Source organism: Callionymus lyra, chromosome 9 (genome assembly GCF_982586985.1).
Source record: "Callionymus lyra chromosome 9, fCalLyr1.hap1.1, whole genome shotgun sequence".
Taxonomy (NCBI): Eukaryota; Metazoa; Chordata; class Actinopteri; order Syngnathiformes; family Callionymidae; genus Callionymus; species Callionymus lyra.
In genome coordinates this window covers 5741469-5762886 of record NC_141826.1, presented here as the reverse complement: position 1 = coordinate 5762886, position 21418 = coordinate 5741469, and the positions used below count along the sequence as shown (strand labels likewise).

Here is a 21418-nt window from a genome sequence, read left to right as displayed (position 1 = left end):
CAGTGAAAAAACAAACAAATCTTTAACTTAAAACACTGATAAGCGATGACACTGAAAAAGATGGGATACAAGTTCAAGTGTTAATATATTTTAATAATGAAAATTCACAACAACAAGTCAGCTTGTTATGACAGACAAAAAGCTTGTATACCAAAATCCAAGCGGTAGAATTACGTTTAAATTTAGTTTTTCCAGATTCAGTTTAAGCTGCCTTTAAGGAGCAGTGTGTAAATTGATAACTTTCCATCTGAGCTTTATTGTATAACTTAGAAAGACACATTATTTTTCTTATATTTATTAACTAAATAAAAAAATATACATAAAACCACAAACAAATTATGATAAAAACCCAACTTGATAGCATGGAATTGAAATGCATAATACTTTTCAGAGAGGAGGCTTGATAAGATTTGTTATTACCCTAACACCACAAAACCACAAGAAACCCAGAGCGTGTTTAAAATGGAAGAATTTAAACCAGTATGAATTGATTAACATGTCAAATCAAACCTCATCTCCGAGAAACATAAAAAAACCCATCAAAACTTGATTTCAAGACAAAACAAGATTTATAACGCGTCCAGTTCCGCTGAGTTTTGTGTCTTCTGCACTTTCACTGGAGTTCCCAAAACGTCTTCCTCCTAGTAATGAAGAAAAGAGATTAATTTAAAAAAAATGAGATTAATTTAATCAACAGAGGCATTACAGCATCTACACTTTTAAGGGTTCAAACCCCTTTTTAAAACTAAATAAAGCCTTTCTTGGATTAGGAATTTTTGCAGTTGCGGTTTACAAAATCAGACATTTTTATTAAAAAAGGTTACTTCAACTAGTAGTAAACCTAAAACTTAGGTTTACAGTCAGGTGTGAGCCTAACTATAGAAATACATTTAAATAAATTATTCATGAGAACAATTATATTAATCATTCAACTGTAAGAAAAAATGTTTCAGCCAAACAGAAGGCCAGCTCCCTTATAATATACACAAACAAGAATAAATGCAGACTTAGCATTCACCTTGTCCGATTGTTCGGGAAAGTCAAGCTCAAAATCCATGACATCATCCAGGTTAAGCTCCTCCCTGTTGAAGAAAACAGAACAAAATTGACACTCGTTTCATTTTTCAGGATTTGAAATTACTGAAAAGAGGGCAAGCTTTCGTACTGATCATTGGATTTGCTGTCTTTGCCTTCCTCAGTTGGGGGGTCCCAGGCATGTAGTTTCACCTTCCATAGCTTGATCTGCTGATCCCATGAACGACGACTGTATTTACGGAACTTATTAGGAGTCTTTGGATGAACACCAGGCTGACGCGTATTCCTTCAGACATACCAAGTTTAGTTTTAGGTAAAAGTGTTAAATATAAACAAGTTCAATGAGAAAACAGAGGAGTACATAGAGATTATTATTATTATTATTCTTGACTTACTTTGGAACTTCTTTGAGATATCTGTCATACGCTTGTGTATTCTTGCCATAGTTGATCTGCTTTTGTCTCCGTAGCAACACAGCCTCGTCGGTCTCGAGGTTATCGCCTTCCTTTGAGTCACAGCTGCAGAAAAAGTGGGAGAATACATTTATCAGATGCTTTTCTCCAAAGAAACTTACAACAAGAACATTTACAAATGCGTACTTAGAATGAAACATGTTGCTTTAAATACAACTAATAAAATCAAATATTGTACGATGCTGTGATTAATAATACAAACTTTTTTCAAAAGTGAACAAAGTCATGAAGATCAACCATCAGACTGATTGCATACCTGCCAGATGATTCAGAGGAGGGCCTCCTCTCACGAGATACTTCACTTCCATTTAACCTTCTCCTGTAACTGAGCAAAGTATCGTTTGTGAGTTTACATTTTAGCATTTGTATCCAATATCCCTCTCACAACAAAATCAATACATCATAACCGTTGACACATGCACACATTATCCTGATAAGGCCTTTTAGAGAAATATAAATATTTTTTTTTACCGATGTAGGTCTCTCTGAACTCCGACCCTTCTCTTCTCTTCATCTTCAACTTGGCTCCCCCAGTCAGCCCCCCTGAGTGAGAAACAAGGACTTTTAGGAGACATGCTGACTGATTTAAGATCTCAATCATTGACAAGAATTTGAATAATGTAAAGAAAAGGATAGTTGAAATTCAACAAAAAACTGGTGCAGGTTTTACTAGTAACCACACCATTAGTCAATGCATTTAAAACACAAGTCAATATTCTCACCTTGCATGTTTAACTGTAGTCCGTGGTGAGGTGTTGTCTGTGCGAGAGTCATCTTTCTTGTCACCTCGAGTACCTCCGGCTAGCAAGTTTCCATCCAAACCTCTCTTCCTGTTCATAGAGTAACGTGACGAATGCCTAGCAGAACAAAAAAGGACGATTAATGCCTTTTCCTCATCCAGTAATGCATTGTATACACCACACAGACAAGTACAATTGATTGCTTGAACAGTGGGTTTTGCACAAGTTCGATTTTTAATTCCAAGTTTGATCATTTATAGTACATGGACAGATGTCAGTCAAGTGCTGCACTACATTACACATGAGGCAAAGAACATCTAATGTGTTCAAAGCTTTTTTTTGCATTTTTTTTATATGAAAAATATAATCAGTTACCAACAAACTAGTCTTTGATCTGTGAATAACATGTTTAAGATTTGTTATATTTATAGTTCAAATAGCATTCTTTTACTCAAGTAAAATCCACGAGAGTTAGGAGCCGCTCCAACACAGAGCACTGGTCAGATCTCTTCTCCCAGACTACGAACTCAATCTGCAACAATTCACTCTTAAGAAAGTTAGAAGCTCATCGAAATCCTACAAACTCTCAAAAAGCGTAACCAAAAACACACAACCAACCCGTTCCGTTCCTTGTGTGTGGATGAATCCGACATGTCGTTGTGGAGTCAGCAGTGTTGCAGAGAACAGAAACTAAACAATGTTGTCTCCAGAATTACGCGCCACAGAACTGCCAAAAGAGGTCACATGACCGGAAAACGTTTTTCTCGGTGATTATTTCTTCTACTTGTACTGGGTAGTGTAGCGCGGTCTATGCTTGTTAGCGCCACCTACTGGCCACACTTTCTGTCCTTGCAGCTGAACGATATTCGCACGGTTAGTGTAAAAATAAATAAATAAAAGAACCGATGATGAAACATCATTTTCACGGCCATTACTTTGGCGGCTTTTTTCTTACTGGCATTATATATTGGCTTTACTTTCAACAACATTACAATTGTGTTATCTCCTACCAACCCACTAAAACGTTAATATGTGTTTAACTAAAATACTTTTCCTCAGAGTACCTGTACAATAATGGTCGTTTATTTATTGTGCGTACGTTTGGTGTTACATGTATGCTTATTTATACATGGAAGAAAAAGTTTTCCATTTTTGATGGATTGAAAATGGGACAGATTGAAAGGTATTATACATTAAGATTCCTCAGGTGAAGGTGAAAATATCACATGGATAACTTAAATGCCAAGTTCATATCAGGTAAAAAGACATTTCGAGTTTAAAATTGTGTTTTATTGCTTTTTTTTGTGGACAACAACATTTTCTGAAGGTTGGAACCTTTTGTAGCAAATCTAAAATAGATGGAGGAAACTGGTGACAAATTATGGCACATTCATTTTCTTTTTGGATTCCAACTTGCATATACGTGACAGCTTGAGAATTAAGTGCAGAAATGTAAATGCAGTCGTTTGGTTGCTATGACAATCACTTGCAGATTGTATGAGGGCTTTATTCTGAGGCAGGAACAGCAAGAGCAGAGAGAGATTTCGAGCTTTCATCATACATCGGTCATCTCGTCTTCCATCTCATCCCCCTCTGTTTCACCCCCTGCCTCTCCTTCCTCCTCCTCCTCTTCCTCGTCTGATGTCACATCTAGCTCGTCCATCTGGGAGACACACTTTGGACACGAGCAGGCGAACAGGTAGTTCTCCCTGTGGAGAGAACATTCACACGTCACTATCTTTAAATCATCAAAAAAACCACAGAAAACACTTTGGGGATTGTGAGCAGTGATGAGAATGAGGGGCAGCTATCGGACCACCAATATCTGCCTCCACACTCCTCATTGATGCCTGAAAAGATTCTTATTGATTTAAAAATACTCGACACAGATCCATCTCAGAGGTTTTCAAAATTTACAGTACCTCAGGATTTTGAGTCGGCTATGACGGCTCCGGTCTCGCTGGCAGCAGTCCAGGTAGCTGATGCAGATCTCCTAAAATTGAGGCAAGACGTTCTGTGTGACGATCAACAACATTTTTTTTATAAACATTTGATTGTTAAAACTGTTCTTTGTCCAAGATAGTAACAGCTTCAAGGCCATGGTGAGACAACAGATGTTAAACCTCTAAATCTGTGTGTTATGTTAAATCTGGTAGATGTAAAATATACCCGACAAGCTGTCAAGACAACACAAGTTGTCATAGCAACCTATTAGAATCACAGTGAGACACAAAAATGTCCAAAACTGGGATGGATCATGTCTGCTGACCTCGCCAGAGCTGATGTCAGAGAGGGCACAGAGGTGAAGCAGGAAGTTGTTGTCGGGGAAAGAGGCCTCTGCGTTTGGTGTACAACTGTGGTTACCTAGAGGGGCAACAGTGAGGGGTCAGCAGCTGACCTTTGACTCTAGGTGATGGATTATAGCTCATTAAATCAAGACTTACATGAGCTTTGAAGCAGAAAGAGTCCAGAACCTTCACAGTTGAGAAAGTCTCCCGTTTCTGCAGAGCAAGCAAAGGGATCATCGATCTGACCTTTATTTCATACAGCATTCAAATCAGTTAGCAGTAAAAAGTGACCTTTCTCAATGTCTTTGTACAGCTGGTCGATAAAGGAGTCCAACTGCTCCCTCTGCTGGCCTGAAAGCTGCAGTGCGTCACAGGCGTGAACCCACTTACTGAGGGAACTGAAGCGAGAAGATCGTCATGATTAAGATCCAGTTGAAGGTTGAACATATATTTAGTGAGGTTCAACCTGGTGCCGATGCCTTGTCCGTTGGTTCCCACCAGAGCGAAGAGAGAGCGGAACCCCTCAGGTACAAACCACTGCAACAAAATATTATTTCCAAATTTTGTTCATATAGAAAATTTAAATTATTGTAATCAATTAATATAAACCAAAATATTTATTTGAAAGTCTAACTAGCTTGACTCTCACCATGACAGAGATGATGATAGTATCAACGAAACAGATTGATTTAAGTAACTTAATTAAATGTCTTAAATATCTAATAATGTCTTGTTCATGATCAAACTTACTCGACTCAGATGATCGTCGTAAAGTGCTTCCTTGAAGAGGCTCTGCAGCAGCGTGAGTTGCCCCTGAAGACACAAATGACTCAAATTAACAAAAAGAAATCAACTTAAACTGAGACAGTGTCTACACAGAGCTGCATCTTTTATTATTCAAACTTTTAATGCTCATTTAAAAAAGTCCTCCTTAAAGTTGGATCCGTTTCCATTAGGCGCCTTTAAATGCCTTGGTGCTTGGTTCTGCTTTTCTATTGTTTATTTTGTGTGTTAACCCTTTTCATTTTTTATATTGTGTACCGACACCAAAACAATCCCATGTTGTGTTAACAACACTGTCAATAAAAGTTTCTGATTCTGATTCAGACGATAAAAACAGAAAATGGTGTAGTTCACATGCCAGGCCGATGGGTGGCGTTCTATTGCACTTGGAACTAATGGTGAAAACTGCTTCATGCACAGAAAGAAGCGTGAGCATATAGCTGAGCAACGTAAACAGGGACACAGAAAAGCCGGAGATGTAATTTAAAAAAAGCATTTTAATCTCTACGAACAGATAACAAGAGAGTCTCATCAAGTTAGATTCCACGCCTCGACTGCTCTTGTGTCAGAAGGATTTACTTACTCTGAACTTGTCCCCTAAGAGTTTATGAGCGATCTCTTCCTCCTCGTTGGCTGTCCGGCTGCAGAAGTGAGAGAAAAGCTTCTGCCACTGAGATTTGTCTTTCGCCTGCAGAGCAAACAAACACATGAGTTTTCATTCCAGATGAAAGATTAACGGATCAATCCTTTTTTTGGTCACTTTTGTTTAAGTGCAGCACCTGTTTGACTGCAGCCACCATTTTTGCCATGAGCATGATGCTGGACGTCTCAGGGGGATAGTGGACACTCCTGAGGGGGGAGATATGAAGATTTTAAATAGTGTACATTGTATTTATAATAAAATGTTGTAAAATGTAAATGTAAAATGTAAAAAATTGAGAAATAAGTTTCTTGTTGGATAAGCTCTTCAACAGTGATAGTGTCCATGAATTATGAATCATGTATGATGGTGTCAGCAGTGTGACAGGCACAGAACTAAAAATACCTCCAGGCATCTTTCAGTTTGTTGATGGGATGATCGGGGTCTTCCTGAGATGGGCCGAGACACAGGGCGCGGTGGTACTGATCCGCTGCAGCCTTTCGACACTCACTGCTACAGTACAACACCTGGAGAGAAAAACCAGACAAAACCAGGATCAAGTCGTTTCCCTTAAAAGTGTGGGTTCACGAACAAATCACATGCATGACTTGTTTAATTGTAGGCACTAAATGTGTTAGCTCTGACAAGGCCAAGCAGGTGATATTTGTGATTAAAATCAGGAAATGTTATTCATATATTTAATGTATAGTAAAAGATAAAATAGAGAAGTGGCACAGGGGGAATTTAAGAATGACTTCATAATTGGGGCTCAGTTCTGTTTTTCTATTGCCAATTATGTGTGTTATCTTATTTAATTCCTTTATTCTGTACACTGGCAATAAAAGTTTCTGATTCACTGATAAATGCAATTCTGAATTTTTGGTTTATTAAATTGGTTGGACTTTTTAATTGAAAAATATTAAATATTTTTTATATCCGAGTCATCAGGGTTCCTGAAGGCAAGTTAAACGCAATACTTTTTAACACCAGTTGAAATTAAACTTAAGAGCAACTGGACAATCAACCAAACTTAAAACTGAAAATCAAAACACAACATTCATTGCATACATTAATGGACAATTTTATCCCAATGTTTTTTTTTTGTTAAACATAAAATAAAATTCAAATTCCTGCACAGAATATACCACAAACATGTGGCCTGGTATGGCGTTAAGCCATGATAAACAATGTTGATTGGACAGACAATTCTCATTGAATTGATATGCAGTTATTGTAAGTTACACTATTTTGATTGAAATGATGATCAGTAAATTATTTATTATCTAATTTATTTTGTAGACTTTGCATTTTTATGGACTATCGGTAAATTATTAAAAAATATATAATTAATTAAATGTTACCAAAAGATTTAAATTGAACACAATATCTCATTTATTATGTCTTCACATTATGTCAATTTTTAATTTTTTTTTTTACATTTTAACGAGAATAAAGGCCCTTTTCTTAGATTTATAATGTAAATTCTTTTAAGACTTTTCAAGAATCTGCGAGAACCCGGGCTATTAAAAAACACATGACATGATGTGTGGTTCTCGGTCAATGAAAACACAGTTGTATTCATTGATTATGTAAAAATATTTAGTGTCAATATATATATTAATAATTAAGCATCAGAGAAGAAAAGAACAAAATAAACTAGTTCCTTGTGATGTCTGTTGATGTTGCAGTGTGTATCTTCATTGCGTGGGTGACCCACCTGACACTGAGGGCAGGCCTGGTGAAGCTCTGGTCGGACCTTGCAGAGCTCAGGATGGGGAAGTATAAGACCTGGGATCCCGCTGAGTCTCCTGGCATTCTCCTCGGCTGTCTCCAGAGCCCGTAAGCAAAACTCACATGCTGAGAATTTAGAGAACATTTGTTTTTGGACCCGTTCAACAAAACTTGCTTCATTTGTTATTTGATTAACAAATGGTTTTATATGTATATACTAACAAATATCACCTTTATATTTGTACAAAGAGTTCCACAGGAACTGAGAGGAGACAAGAGGGCGCTCTACAAAGATGGGGTCTCCCTTCTTGATGCTTCTTTTAGCAAAGAGACCCTTCCCCTGCAACACAAACCAAAATCTCATTCATTTTTTTGGAAACTCCCAGAACTGTATCAACATTGACTCTTAAATTAAAAACACAAAAGATGTCTCCAAAAAGACATTTAACTGAGCAGAAGTCCCTTCAGTCTAGGCATGTGTGTATTTCTGCATTTAATGTCAGGGGTCAATCAGAGCCTTTCACATTTTCAGCCTTACACCCCAGCTCGGGCTCAGAGGTCTGTGGATCAGAATCTACTAATGGTTCCTGAACACGCTTCTGCACCAGAGGAGAGAAATCCTTCCAGGCTGTTGATCCTAAGCTTTGGAACGATCTTCCGCTGTTTGATGATCTACTGACTCCTTCAAGAAACATCTTAAGACATTCTTATTTGTGCTTTTCCTTGATTTTCTGGGACTCCTGTGTTTGTCTTATGTGTCTTGGCCTTTTATATTATTTTAACCGTGTATTGTTTTTGATTGTTAAAGCACTTTGTGACCCTGGTCTAGAAAGGCGCTTTACAAATAACCTATACTTACTTACTATAATTTATAAGTAATATATATATAATAACTTTACTGAAATTTCACTTCCACTAATTGCATTCATTAAATAAATAAAAATACAACATTAGTGTGCTTTATGTTTCCATTACTGTATATAAGCAACTGTTTAATCTGGGATAATATTTTTTTTTCTTTGGAGAACTAAACTATTTCAGTTTCTTTGTTTAGCAAGCTTTCCTGTGATACAAACCTTATCAAAATCAGTTAAACATCAAGCAAGTTATGACATTTTGAAAGCCAAAATATTTAACCCTAATGATTTAGTATTAAGGAGGTTGTCGAACAATTAAAGTATTTCACTGGTTTTAATAATCAATATCTTTCTTAATATTAATATAACGGAGGGAAATAATATGATAATATTGATGCGGTTTTAATCTTTACATTTTGCACACATATGTAGTCAGTCATCTACACTTATGACGTAAAATAAATTAATAACAACAACGTAAAGATCGTCCTCTGTAAATATTACCATCATATACTGTAACAAAGCTTTACAATGAAAACTGTCTTTTGAACAGTAAAATGTACGTTTTTGCAGCATCGTTACGCACATGTTAGTCCTGGTTATAGGAATAATATTATTGCAGGAACAAAGGTTTACAACGAAGACGTGAGAAGATGAGGTTCAGGACAGAATCTTCTATCAGTTTTATAAACTGAGAGAAAACCACGTCAGTCGTGCACGTTGAGCTACGAGCAGCAGGAGGATCGAGCACGAAACTGCAAACAACGTCGCCTCAGAGAAAGACCAAATAATCGATCATCTCATGACATCATTATCGGAAACACTTGCCTTTGTATTGTCGATAAATCTCACTTCTACACTGTTGGCAACTTTGCCGGCGTCCGTGCAGTAGGAAAACATGTCATCATGGGGAGCCGCCATGTTGGCATGACCTTTCACCCGCGATGACGTAGCGACTACACAAGTACAGCAGCGCCATCCAGTGGAGGATCAACTCATACTTCTTCTTCTAGGTCCTATTTTTCTACCAAAACATATATTAACAGGAGAATTAAAATCGACGATAGTTTCGTGCAAATTATTTTATGCAACAAATAAAGGTCAATGAGAAACTTGGTTTGGAAAATTACGTTTGAAACACATTTTAAATTCTTTCCTACATTTTCGTGTTTCATTATTTTTTCGAAGCAATAAAGAATCAACCAATGCATCTTCAGATTAATTCACTTTATTTTAATAATGTGCCTCAACATCATCAGTAGTTTTAGGAAACAGTTTTCACATTAAAAGGTTTCAGGTGATCTTCATTTATATGAATAATCTTGAGGTTTCTCGTCGACGTTAAACGGTTAAGAGCAGAGGTTTTGGCAGGAAATCAGTGATTGCACACTTTTCATTGATACTGAAGGTTTCTCTCAACGCCATCATCCAGTTCACGTCCGTGTTTTATGACCTATGAACTATTAGGATCGAAAACACAAACAATTTGCGTCGAGCACCAGCATTTTGTCCAGCTTTGTAGAAGGAAATGGCACTTTAAGTACTTATCTGTATTAGAAGTTTAGTTTCAATTATTATAGGATGAGAATATAATAGTATTAAATATAAACATAAGTTAATTAAAAAAGGTATGTATTCCTTTGATTATAATATCTATATACAGTATTTTATTCATCTATATGTCACTTTGAAGTGAAGATGATGTCTAAAAATTGACAATTTGATGGTCACTGTCATCTATTTATAAAGATTAAAGCACAGCTTTTAAATATAAAAATGTCATATATTATTATTTATTTAAAATACTAAAATCTTATAGATAAAATACAAAGTATGAACTTGAAGGAGTTCTGTCAGAATGTGAGTATTGCTTTGGATGTGTTTAAAACCTCATTATAGGTGCCATATATTGCCATAATACAAATTAAAGTGTAATACGTGTACGTCACTGTTAACAGAATCAAAAATACTGAAAAGTTCATTATAAAATGCTCTATAAATCACATATATGATTGTTTCTTTGTACACGGACACAGTTGCTGGTTTAAAGTCAAACTTAAACGCTGGCTTGAGTTAAAACAGTTAGTGTGATCTGAAAATGCAGCAGATCATGAGGGATAGTTCCACGGCAGATCTTCTCCATCATAGACCTTTGTTGTAGGTCAACACCTTGCAGTTGGTTGCCATGGCGATCTCAGGCTCGAGACGAGACACTTCGATCTGCAGAAAAGATGCAAAGATTCAGAGGCGCGAGCAGCGGCGTGTGCAGTGTTGTGTGTGTAACGTCTGGCTCAGCTGCTGCATGTCAACCATCTGGCCGCGGAACATACTGTACCTGAGACATCTGGGGAAAGAGGCTGATCGCCACGGGCAACGAGAGGGCAAAGGTCGCCAGGCAGACGAGGCTGTGGATGGGCAGCAGCAGTCGTCTGTTGCTCCGCAGGAATGGAAGTCTGCTGCGAGACGACAGAACAGTCTGTGAGGCGGGGGGTCCATGGAGACTCAGGCGAGTTATTTATGGATTCAGGGAAGAAAGAAAACAGAAAAACCAAACACGCGAAGCTGGAGATGAGGTTCCACCAAGAGAGCGAGCTTTTGACTTCCTGAAAACACTCAGTTAGTGATTCATATGTGAGTTTAAATAGAGCAGAAGAGCTTCAGGGCACGACAGCTGTCAGCCAGGAACTTCTCGGGAAACAGATAATATACAGATACACACCAGACTGTTCTTTTAATGTAGCAGGCACAGCATTAACTTAATTTTAGTAGTTTGTTTCTACAAACTTCTAAATTTGCACTTGCTCACCCAGAAATTGCCGATGTTTATTTTATAATTAATCATCTATTTCAGCGCCATTATATAAAGATAATAACAAACAAGCAAGATATGACATTTATATAATATACAGTATATATATAAATATATACAGTATATATATCTGACTGTAGTTAAAAAAAAGTTAAAATAGCTCAAATTATTATGAGTTCATATACTCTGATGTCCTGTTGTGATTGATGTGTGAGAACCACATTATGATGTTGTGTAGTTACATTGAATGTCTGTCTTTCTCTTACTGACTCACAATAGAAATCATTCAGGGATTTATTTACCAGCTTAATGTTTAAAGTGTGTCGATGTGTGTTTGTACGTTGTTTCTTTGTGCTTATGTGTCTTTCTGTGTTTCTGTGTGTGTGTTTGTGTGCGCTTGTGACTGTGTGTACATTTGTGTGTGTGCAAATGTATCTTTGTTTGTGCGCACGTATGTTTCTCTGTTTGTGAGTGTGTGCTTGTGTATACATGTGTCCGTATGTGTCACTGTGTTTGTGTGTGTGTCCATGTGTGTCCTTAAGTGTCTCTATGTGTGTGTTTGTGTGTACCTATATCTGTAGGTGTGGGTGCTCATATGTCTTTATGTGTGTTATGTATTTGTGTGTGAACATGTGTGTGTGCTTATTTGTCCCTGTGTGTTGGTGTGTGTTTTTCTCTGTGTGTGAGTGCGTGTATATGTGTGTGTGCGTTATAAAGTGCTTGTATGTAAACATGAAGACTAACTATAACAGGTCAGTAAGAAGCCCAAACTTTGGAGTGTGTTTGACGAACCTCTCCAGGTAGGACATGATGATGGGCGGCAGCACGAAGATGGGCATGGGCAGGACCACTCGTGTGAAGGCGGTCTCAGCGATGGCCTGGAGGGAAATCAAAACATTGTGTACACGGTTCACTTCAGATTTTGCAACGAGCTGAGTTTAATTTCCTCTTTTATTCTGTGTTCATACGAAGAGTGACAGCAGCTGATTCTCTCCAACAATCATCCAAGTCTTTAATGACAAACGACAAAGCATTCTTACGTGTTTGGCAGCGATTTTGGAGGAGCCCACCACGGTGCCGTCATCGTCCAGCACGTCGATGCCTTCAGATAACTCGTTGTGTCGCATCAGACCCACGTTACAGATGTTCGCGCTCGCTGAGGACAGACACACAATTGAATCACACAACAACACAAACAGGAAATTAAATCAAAGAGCTTTAGATTTGTCATTAGAGCTACAGTTGTGAACTTATTTCAGCCTTTTTTAGTACAAAACATATTTCTTTATTCTAAGCTCTTAGATAAACTTTTGCTTTGATACTTTTAAGACTTCTTACAGTCCATATATGAATAAACTTAGATTATAAACAGTTTAAATTCATGTTTTTATCTTGTTTTTTCTGATCAGGCAGAGAATGGAATCCCAGGTTCTGGTTCATTTAAAGAAGTTGTGTACAAAAGGATTACTTTCTTTATCTTGCTTTGCAGAAATCACTCAAATGTTTCTAAATATTTTCCCCAAAACTAAATTTATATTTTCACAATATTATAAGATGACAAATTGAAGAGAAAGTGAGGTTGTTTTTTAAATAGTGTTTTATAAATAGTTCAACTGCAATGTCATAAATTCTGCGTTTCGCCTTTGCCGACTATATGTGTGTACATTCCCTGGCAAAGGTCTCTTGTGTCTTGTTTTTTTTTGTTTCATCTCTCTGGTAACTGTAACTGTTATTATTGCTTTTACATAAATCCTCTCTGATTTTTGTTTCGTCAAGTTGAAAAACGTATTCTTGTTTAACATCTACAATCTAGGATTATAAATTCCTCTCTCGATTGGAGTCGATTATGCAAAAACACAATGAGACGCAAGATACACTTGTCTCTGCAAAGTGGAATGTTCATTAAAGATACTTTAAAGTTCAACTAATGTGTTGATTTAAGTGTGTCTTAAATAGATCGCGGATCTATTGTATCATCAATATGTGTCTGTTTGTACAAAACTCTCTTTTCATTGAAATATTTACATTAGAAAATGTTTTTGAGCCCCGCCCACTGTAAACACAGTTTTTTTTCTGGAGATGAAATCTTGATTACGATAACCACACCCACTCTGCTGTGATTGGTCAAACATTGAGGTTTGTCACACAGCATCATCAGAAGCTCACTGGAGCCGAGAGGGTCTTTTGTGTTTGTTTTGAACATACCTACAGCTGGAAAGGGAACAAGTCTCTGAATGATCATTCTGGTGGCAGGACTCAGTCTGTTGGCTTTCTTAATCAGAACATTCAAGCCCACCTGCAACACACACATGAATCAACGTGCAGTGAAAACATAACTAGGATCCGTTCTTTAGTGTCGTTAGTTACATGTTATATCCAAACATGAGCGCGAGAATAAACCAGGACAATGAAACAGAAGAAGAGTTTTGACTCACAGCGATAGACACGGCACTCGTCACAGCTCCGAAGTATCCCTGAAGAAACTTGGCTGTCGGTGTCGGCTGTTTGATGAAAAATGATGCTTCAAAATGTGGAATATTTTTTTGCCAAAATAAACTTCAATTGGTTCCCAGGATGAAGATAAATCATAATTACATATTGTCAATAAATACGTCCATATACCTGTAGTAGATTGTAGGTTTGAAAATTACAGTGCAATAAGAGCCAACTGTTCAGTAGTTTGTAGTGGTGGGTTGATGACGCTTCATAAAGAATGCTCCTTATTTCAGAAACCACTAGATGGCACTGTTCTACCCTTTGAGTATCTATTCATGCGTCATCATAACATTTCCTCAGATCATCAATAATAATTAAGGGGAAAAAAAACTAATAAAAATGGCGCAATAGGACAAAAATTGGAATGATTTTTGGAAACTTAAAGAGCATAGAATTTTTTTTTATTGTCAGCTAATGCAACTTTTGGATATATGTAGGGCTGCACGACATATCGAAAAAAAACAATTTTGATATTGCGATATTGGCATGTGCGATATGCATATGGAAAACATCTGCGATAAATTATAATTTTTCAATCATCAATCAATCAGTCAAATCAAGCATTTCTTAAAGCCACACTTTAACCAATCAGTGTCAAGCTCTGTAAAGTTGTCAATTTGTACTTCTATGTCTCGTTGTCGTTTTTGTCTCTATCGGTCTATTAGCTGTGCGGCGAAGCTTGCTAGGCTCGGTTGCTATGGGGACGCGTCTTGCTGGCGCGCTGACTTAGCGTAGCTTAGTATATGCACGGAAGTAAGACTAACTTATGAGCTTCTCAAACACAAGTGATCCAGTCGCTCATCTCTTTCAACCACCTTTGCTGAAGCAACATATTTTAAGAACTTTTCATCTCGTCTCAGTTGTATTCAGCGTTTTTAAGTAAGATCGCGGAACTTCCAAACAAGTGGAAACCTGTCCGTCTTCGCCTCATGCTAATGAGCTAAGTTGTTAGCGTCAGGTCATTTATAAACTGTTATGTGTGGGTGTACTAAGAGGTGGGGTTAAGTATTGATTTGGTGAAATCGCGACGTGCCGGCGGCTCCTCTCTGATATCGCTCAGTTTCGTGGGACAACGATGCAAGTCTCACGAAACTCAGTGTTATAAGTTATATTTTTCTCTGATCATGTCGGCCCCGAAGCGCGGAATTAAATGCATCGTTTTGAGAGCTGAGATTGGCTGCTCTGTAAGTCAATCAAATGGTTGTTGGACCGATTGGTTGATGTGCAGTGTAAAAAGAGATCTACATATTACCATATTTTAACATTTTGGGTGGTGGTGTGCCTCCGGATTTTTTTTCAATGGAAAAAGTGTACCTTGGCTCAAAAAACACTGCTCTACAGTACTTGCTCCTGCGTGCGGGCACATTTTTAGGTGAAGCAAAAAATATTGCAATAATATTGATATCGCAATTCAAGACACCAATATCGATTATCGAACATATTTCCAATATCGTGCAGCCCTAGATATATATATTAATAAAAATTTATTCATACTGTTTTTTCAGAACAGTAACCACATATTTGCAGTATTGTTGAGTACTTGACTCTGGCGTTACAGAATTTACAGACCACTTGACTCTTGCTGAAGTCGTATCTGCTTTCATTTGTTCTCAAACCAAAATATGTCCAAAAATATCCGCTTTAAAAGCTGCTGGAGTCAACTGTATCCTCTCATCCTCAGTCATCGCTGCAGAGGACCTAATAACAGCTTCCTTCTGGCACCCGGACGTTTAATTGCATAATTTTGTGAATGTTTGCATGTTAGTTGTACACTAAAAAGTTGAATTGTTTTATTTACATAGACTTTATTGAAATATAATAGATCTATAATAAAATATGATTTGAAAACTAATAAAACATACTGCATATATACTGTATATAGTTTCATTTTTTATAATCGATACAGTGCTGTTGATTATCGATACAGTATGGTGTTTTTTTTTACAACCCTAGTGGAAAGTGAAAGTATCATTACAATAATGCAAATACATGTGTTTTGCAGAAATGTTTGGTACTTTCTAAAATGTAACTATAATTTAGTTTTACCATTTTTCTTCTCCGCTATGACAGTGTGTAGCTTTATAACATGTCATTCTTTTCATACATGTTAGATGTTAACTGATCCTCTGCTGCTTGGTTCTACTTTCACATTAAAAGACTAGTACTACTCATTTGATGAGTTGTGAAAGTGAGTGATCAAATGAGTGATCAAATGAGTGATCCGAGCTCATTCAATTAAACTATCTTGACCCAGTTATGAAGTCTTGTGTGTAACTGCTGATGATGGTTTAAACTTTTAACTCTTAAGAAAGTGAGGCTGGTGAGCGGCTGCGGTGTTCGTACCTTGCTAGCGTTGCGGTTGGCGTAGTTGACACAAGCGTTGTGACTCTGGTTCAGCCACTGGAAGAAAAGCAGTGAAACAGATGTGGTTTGTCAACACGGCGGAGAGCAGAGCTCCAATGAACACGCTTGATTCTTCCGTGTGGAAAGTCAGAACCTCCCGATGGCTACAATGCAATGAGAGTGAGCAGTACCTGCCAGATAATGGTGGACACCACAGTCTGGTTTGGGAGGAGGAGGCCAATGACCTAGATGAAACCGGGGAACAAGAGCTTATTTTCCGCACTAAAATAAGTCTGTGCTCTTATTTCATCTGCCCCCCAAACATGTGGATTCAAGAGTAGCATGGCAACGAAAAGAATGGAACTTACAATCGGCGTTCCGAATGGTACATAACCTGAACGGTGAGAGAGACGTGAGCACAACACGAGTCAGCGTTCGTAAGATCTTCGTCTCAAGCTCGTACCTGACATTCTGAATGGCATGAAGATCTTGTCTCCCGTGTCAGGGTGAATGATGGCCTGAGTGCAGAGAGCGTGATGTCATCGTCATGCTGCGGCGCCTGGACGCCGACGCACTTACCTGCTTGATCTTCTGAGCCTCCCACAGCTGTGTGAGAGACACACGGTTACACACCCAACACATCCACCGAACACTCGTCGTGACGCGAGGACTCACCTGGAGATCCGAGACGCCCGGTGGAAGTGCTCCATGTTTGTAGTCCTCCAGGAGTTTCAAGCTCTCTTTCAGCTGGTTCTTCACGACACAGTTCAGAGTTAGAGACTTACGAATTGAACTGAAATGATGTTGAGTTATGTCTTGAAATATTCTTTAAACCAGGGAACAGATTTTTTTTTATGTTTGATGCAGACATAAAACGTAAATCTGTTCTTTTATTTCCCTTTTATTTAATGTTTTGGTCCTAAATAGCGCACGTTTTAGGTTGCGGGTTCGCTTCCAAGTTTTGAGGGGAGGCATCATATGATCTTTTCTGTGTGGAGTTTGTATGTTGTCCCCGTGTTGCGTGGGTTTACTCCTGACACTCTGGTTTCCTCCCACATTCCAAAAACACACACAGATTGATTGTGAATTTGGGGAAATTGTCCGTAGGTACGAGTGTGTGTGTGAATGGTTGTCCGTCTTTGTGTGCCCTGTGACAGACTGGTGTCCTGTCCAGGGTGTCCCCCGCCTCTCACCCGAAGAAGGTAGGATAGGCTCCCCCGACCATCTTAAGGGAATAACCAGCAGAAAATAAATAAATACTATTCTATCGAAATAATACATATTTCTTTAGTCCATAAAAAGCTGTGGACATTTTGTCACAATGACAAACGTTAGCTTGAGGATGGATGACGTATAAAGTTGTGGAAGTGCTTAATGTGGGTATATTTTTTTAAGTTGTGTTACAGTGTGAAACAATTGAGCAATGTAGATTTGTTGTGTAAGTTCACAAACAATTAATTAATTACATTTTAATACTAAGAATGAATAATAGGTATTTAATTTGGTCTTCATAACTTTTTTTTAAATAGGTCTTAAGGTTATTGTTGAATGCAAGTTTTGAAATGTTTCTAAATGCTCTGTTTTGTGAATCTGGATATAGAATGTTTGTTGAAATATTAAAGAATATATTCTTTAGTTTTCATACCTGTGTACAGGATATATATCACATGTCTGTCACAAAGTAAAGCAGTCAAATGGACACAACATTGTAACTTCATTTTCTAAGGTAGAATCATACGAGGGTTGTAACTTGGAACACAGCGTTACCTCGGATACAAACAGGGTGCTGGGGTCAATGATGTCCACGAAGTGTCGGAGACGACCAAAAAATGAACCCTGGAAAAAAAACAAAGTTGATAGTTAGTTAGAGAGACGCCAACAAAAACTAGAATAACAAACCACCAGTCAATGATTTAAGAACAGTCTCACCACTAAAAATAAACCGTCTGATTTTGACTTTTATTCAACACCAAAGAAACTATTTTCATGCCTCAAAAGTCACTCAAAACCTTCCAGAGATGAACCTCAGAGAGAAAAAGCGATATTTTAAGCATAATCAGAGTTTATTTTTCCTCAGGCTTTCAACGGTCAACTCCTGCCTGACTGTCACTGGGCCAGCAGCCTAGGGTTTTGCCAAGCGCCTGAACGGACCCGGCCATGCCAGGAATCTCTTTGGTGGAAGCGGTGGCTTGAAAACAAAGCGGCTTCAATCAGATTCCGGCTCTCACTCATGATTGGTGATTCCCTTTGTGGTGCTTTTTAATGATCGTTCCAGAGTGAGCCTTAATTGACACGACAGGGACTCGGAAACATCTCGCTGTAGAGCGACGAGAATCGGTCTCTAGCTCTCCGACAGGCCATATGTGCTGCAGTGCTGCTTCCCGGGATCCGAGCGAGGAGCCGGCTTTAATTATGCATGAGTTCCACCTCCCTGGAGAGAACACAACAAGGCGAGCAGCGCCGGAAGAGAGAGAGAGAGAGCAGACAAGAGTTATGCTGATTCAAGAACTGGCCTCATTTTCCAACTGCTTTAACTGCAAAGACTTCCTGCTTAATCGATCAGCAGCTTATTGTTTATCGTGTAACACACGAGAATCCTCTGGCGTCGTTTGTCACGTCCAGGACCTGCTAAGTCAGCAATAACACAGGGTACAGAGACACCATTTTTAAGACATCAGTGGCCCCCAAGAACTGGGACGTGGACCGGTCCCAGACCCCGAGGTATTTGTTACCAGATCGCACAGAAAGAATAAATAATGTATTTGATTCCATTGTTGGATTACAAGAGTCTAAAATGTGCTTTATCGATCAGAAACTATTCAATAACTGCTGTCTCCCTCATACAACCATTCAATGAGGGAATAATTATTATCATCATCATACAAACAGGAAAAATGTTGACAGTATTCATGGCTCTTCGGTTTGAAGTATTCTCCTTTTACTAATGAAATGTGTTATTTCTCTTTACAATTAAAAAAAAGTTTGTTTTACATTCTCCTGGTCAATAATGGAGGCAGTGGGCTTCATCAAATATTTTGGGATATCTTGACCGATCAGACATAGAGATGTCCATACACTTAATTATCAAGATACATTTTCACAACTTTCTGCTTTTTTTCTCAATTAAAATAACGTTATTTATTTATATTTTCTTTAGCTTTCAAATCATATTTAGGTAGCATGGCTATTATATGGCTTAAACTTGTGTGTAAAATAAAATAATTTGATTGTTTATTTACAATTCACACGCAAATATTATCATTGTTTATTCATTTTTTGTGGTTAAATAAACTTGCTGGCGCTAGAGGACAGTCATTACGCAGATAAAAGAACATTGACATCCTGCGTGATCCCTGCAAAGACTGGGGACGAGAGGATACAGTCAACTCCAGCAGCTTTTAAAGCCTAGGAAATTTTTTGGTTCAAAACCAATAAAGGTGGTCTGTAAATTTTGGTTTCCTATATAGAAAAAGGGCTGAAGTCCTAAGATAATGCTCACTAAAAAAACAAGTTGATATATAAGCTATTGCTGTTTGCTAGCATCGACATGAATTACAAAAAAGATAGTTTTGTATGTCTAAATATGTTGCTAAAATACAATTAAGTGTGGGTGAAGTGGTAAATACAACTAGGGTGGTGTATTTCTTTAAATTGTAATCAACCCTCAATCACGAGTAATAATTCGTAAAAGGCTGATTTTCGTTTTTTCTAAAATCAGCCTTTTGGGCTTAAACTAATGTTTAGTTTGTCTGTTTATTTGCTGATATATTCCGTATTTGCTAATGATGCGACCCACTGTATGTTAATTACCCTGATGACACAATAACTTACTTCATGTCAACAGCATATATTTATATAATAATAAATATGTCAATCAATGTTGTGTGAAAATAGCTTGAGCCAGAGCAAATCAAAATATCGTGCAGAACTAACAATACATACACACAATAACTTTTGTTTCCTCTTCACCTTCACTTCAACCACAGCAACAACTCGTAATTCATTGTTTTACTTTACCAAAAATATGTGCTCTCATCTTAACTTATGATGAATGTTTAAGGTCATGTTGGTGAGAAAAACACCGTGTGTTACTACAGTCCTGAGAGGGCAGAGGTCACCGTCAGCAGCTTGGCATCCATGCAGATAAACACACATTTAAGAAGAAAAATAAGTAAAACAAAGATTATATGCGGGACTATCTTGGGGATCCTGCTCACTTATGGTGAGATGTATTTTTATTCTGTTGACATTTATTTTTTGCAGGTTGTTTTAATTTGATGTTTTTATCTGTAGGTTGGTTCTTGAAAATAATGCATAAGTCATTAAACCGGTTCATGGTGCAAAAAAAGGTTGAGGACCACTGATCTAAGGAACTCCATGTGAGTCCACTGGAGTCCACTTCAGTAAATAAATACTGATCTGTTAATGAACAAGACAGAAGTGGAGAAAAGGTGACAACAACTGTCAATCATCGACAAAAGCACAACCTCTGTACTTTGTTCTTGGCGAGTTGTTTTCCTTCTGCTCTGAAGAGATGAAAGAACGTGATGTGGTGGCCGTGAAGGTCGACTGATCTTCAGGGCTGACCAGTGCAAATGGATTCTCTGGGCTGACAGGTTGAGTAATGAGAGTTAAATAAACGATCTCGCCCCTCGAACAACAAAGATCTGGTAAACAAGTCTTGCAGGGACTGGTGATGAAACCATCATCGAGGTCCAGAGGATCATCTTGCTCCAGGAGCGACAATTAAGCTGGAAGTTAAGAATAGTTTGAATCTGGACCAGGAGCGTCCATGCAGCGGATGAAAAGCAACTTTCCTCCCGCACCAGTGCGAGCAGCAGCATCAGCAGCAGCAGCGGACGGAGGATGTTTTTCTCCCCAAACAAGATGCGATCACGACGAGAAGTAGAATCTTACCTGGTCGTAGCGGGGTCTCCCCAGCTGGAAAGCGGGACACGCTGCTACGGATTCCGCCATGACACCCCAACTCTTTAGTTATTGATGAAGAATCATGAGCGCGATCTCAACTCAGGGGGTGCAGCAGCAGCAGCAACTCGACTCACGGAGAAAGTAGTGGGAGCGTCGGGAGCGCGCTGCATGCTGGGAGGTGGAGTCCCGCGGCTGCTGCCCACACAGGCAGGAGTGGACGCGCATGACTACACATCCCACGTGATCGATAAGGTGATCGCTATTGCGTAACTGCAGGCGGTGCATCCATCAGAT

The 21418-nt window shown here is 38.3% G+C and overlaps 3 protein-coding genes across 4 annotated transcripts; all 3 read right to left on the bottom strand.

Moving 5' to 3' along the window:
* Positions 1-72: 72 nt before the first annotated feature.
* Positions 73-2993, bottom strand: slbp (stem-loop histone mRNA binding protein). The gene is made up of 8 exons (XM_087799159.1): positions 2867-2993; positions 2231-2365; positions 1980-2051; positions 1765-1833; positions 1431-1553; positions 1166-1321; positions 1019-1082; positions 73-641 (listed from the first exon to the last, which is right to left on the bottom strand). The coding sequence occupies exons 1-8, from the start codon at positions 2899-2901 to the stop codon at positions 570-572; spliced, it is 726 nt and encodes a 241-aa protein (XP_087655285.1). The 5' UTR covers positions 2902-2993; the 3' UTR covers positions 73-569.
* A 746-nt stretch (positions 2994-3739) lies between these two features.
* On the bottom strand, positions 3740-9483 carry LOC148071549 (protein-lysine N-trimethyltransferase SMYD5-like). The gene is made up of 13 exons (XM_087799054.1): positions 9376-9483; positions 7922-8030; positions 7677-7816; positions 6365-6486; positions 6099-6168; positions 5903-6007; positions 5287-5349; positions 5003-5073; positions 4828-4934; positions 4693-4749; positions 4518-4612; positions 4171-4241; positions 3740-3957 (listed from the first exon to the last, which is right to left on the bottom strand). Exons 1-13 carry the CDS (start codon positions 9466-9468, stop codon positions 3804-3806), a joined length of 1257 nt encoding a protein of 418 aa, XP_087655180.1. The 5' UTR covers positions 9469-9483; the 3' UTR covers positions 3740-3803.
* Positions 9484-9759: 276 nt separating this feature from the next.
* sfxn5b (sideroflexin 5b) lies at positions 9760-21349 on the bottom strand. Of its 2 annotated transcripts, none has more exons than XM_087799052.1 (14): positions 21113-21349; positions 17963-18031; positions 16871-16948; positions 16775-16801; positions 16659-16713; positions 16564-16589; positions 16387-16440; positions 16196-16252; positions 13792-13857; positions 13562-13652; positions 12397-12512; positions 12149-12234; positions 10883-11003; positions 9760-10767 (listed from the first exon to the last, which is right to left on the bottom strand). In XM_087799052.1, the coding sequence occupies exons 1-14, from the start codon at positions 21170-21172 to the stop codon at positions 10690-10692; spliced, it is 984 nt and encodes a 327-aa protein (XP_087655178.1). In that variant the 5' UTR covers positions 21173-21349; the 3' UTR covers positions 9760-10689. The 2 variants fall into 2 exon arrangements, with proteins under 2 accessions (XP_087655178.1, XP_087655179.1); XM_087799053.1 differs by having other exon boundaries at positions 10883-11000.
* Between the last annotated feature and the right edge of the window lie 69 nt (positions 21350-21418).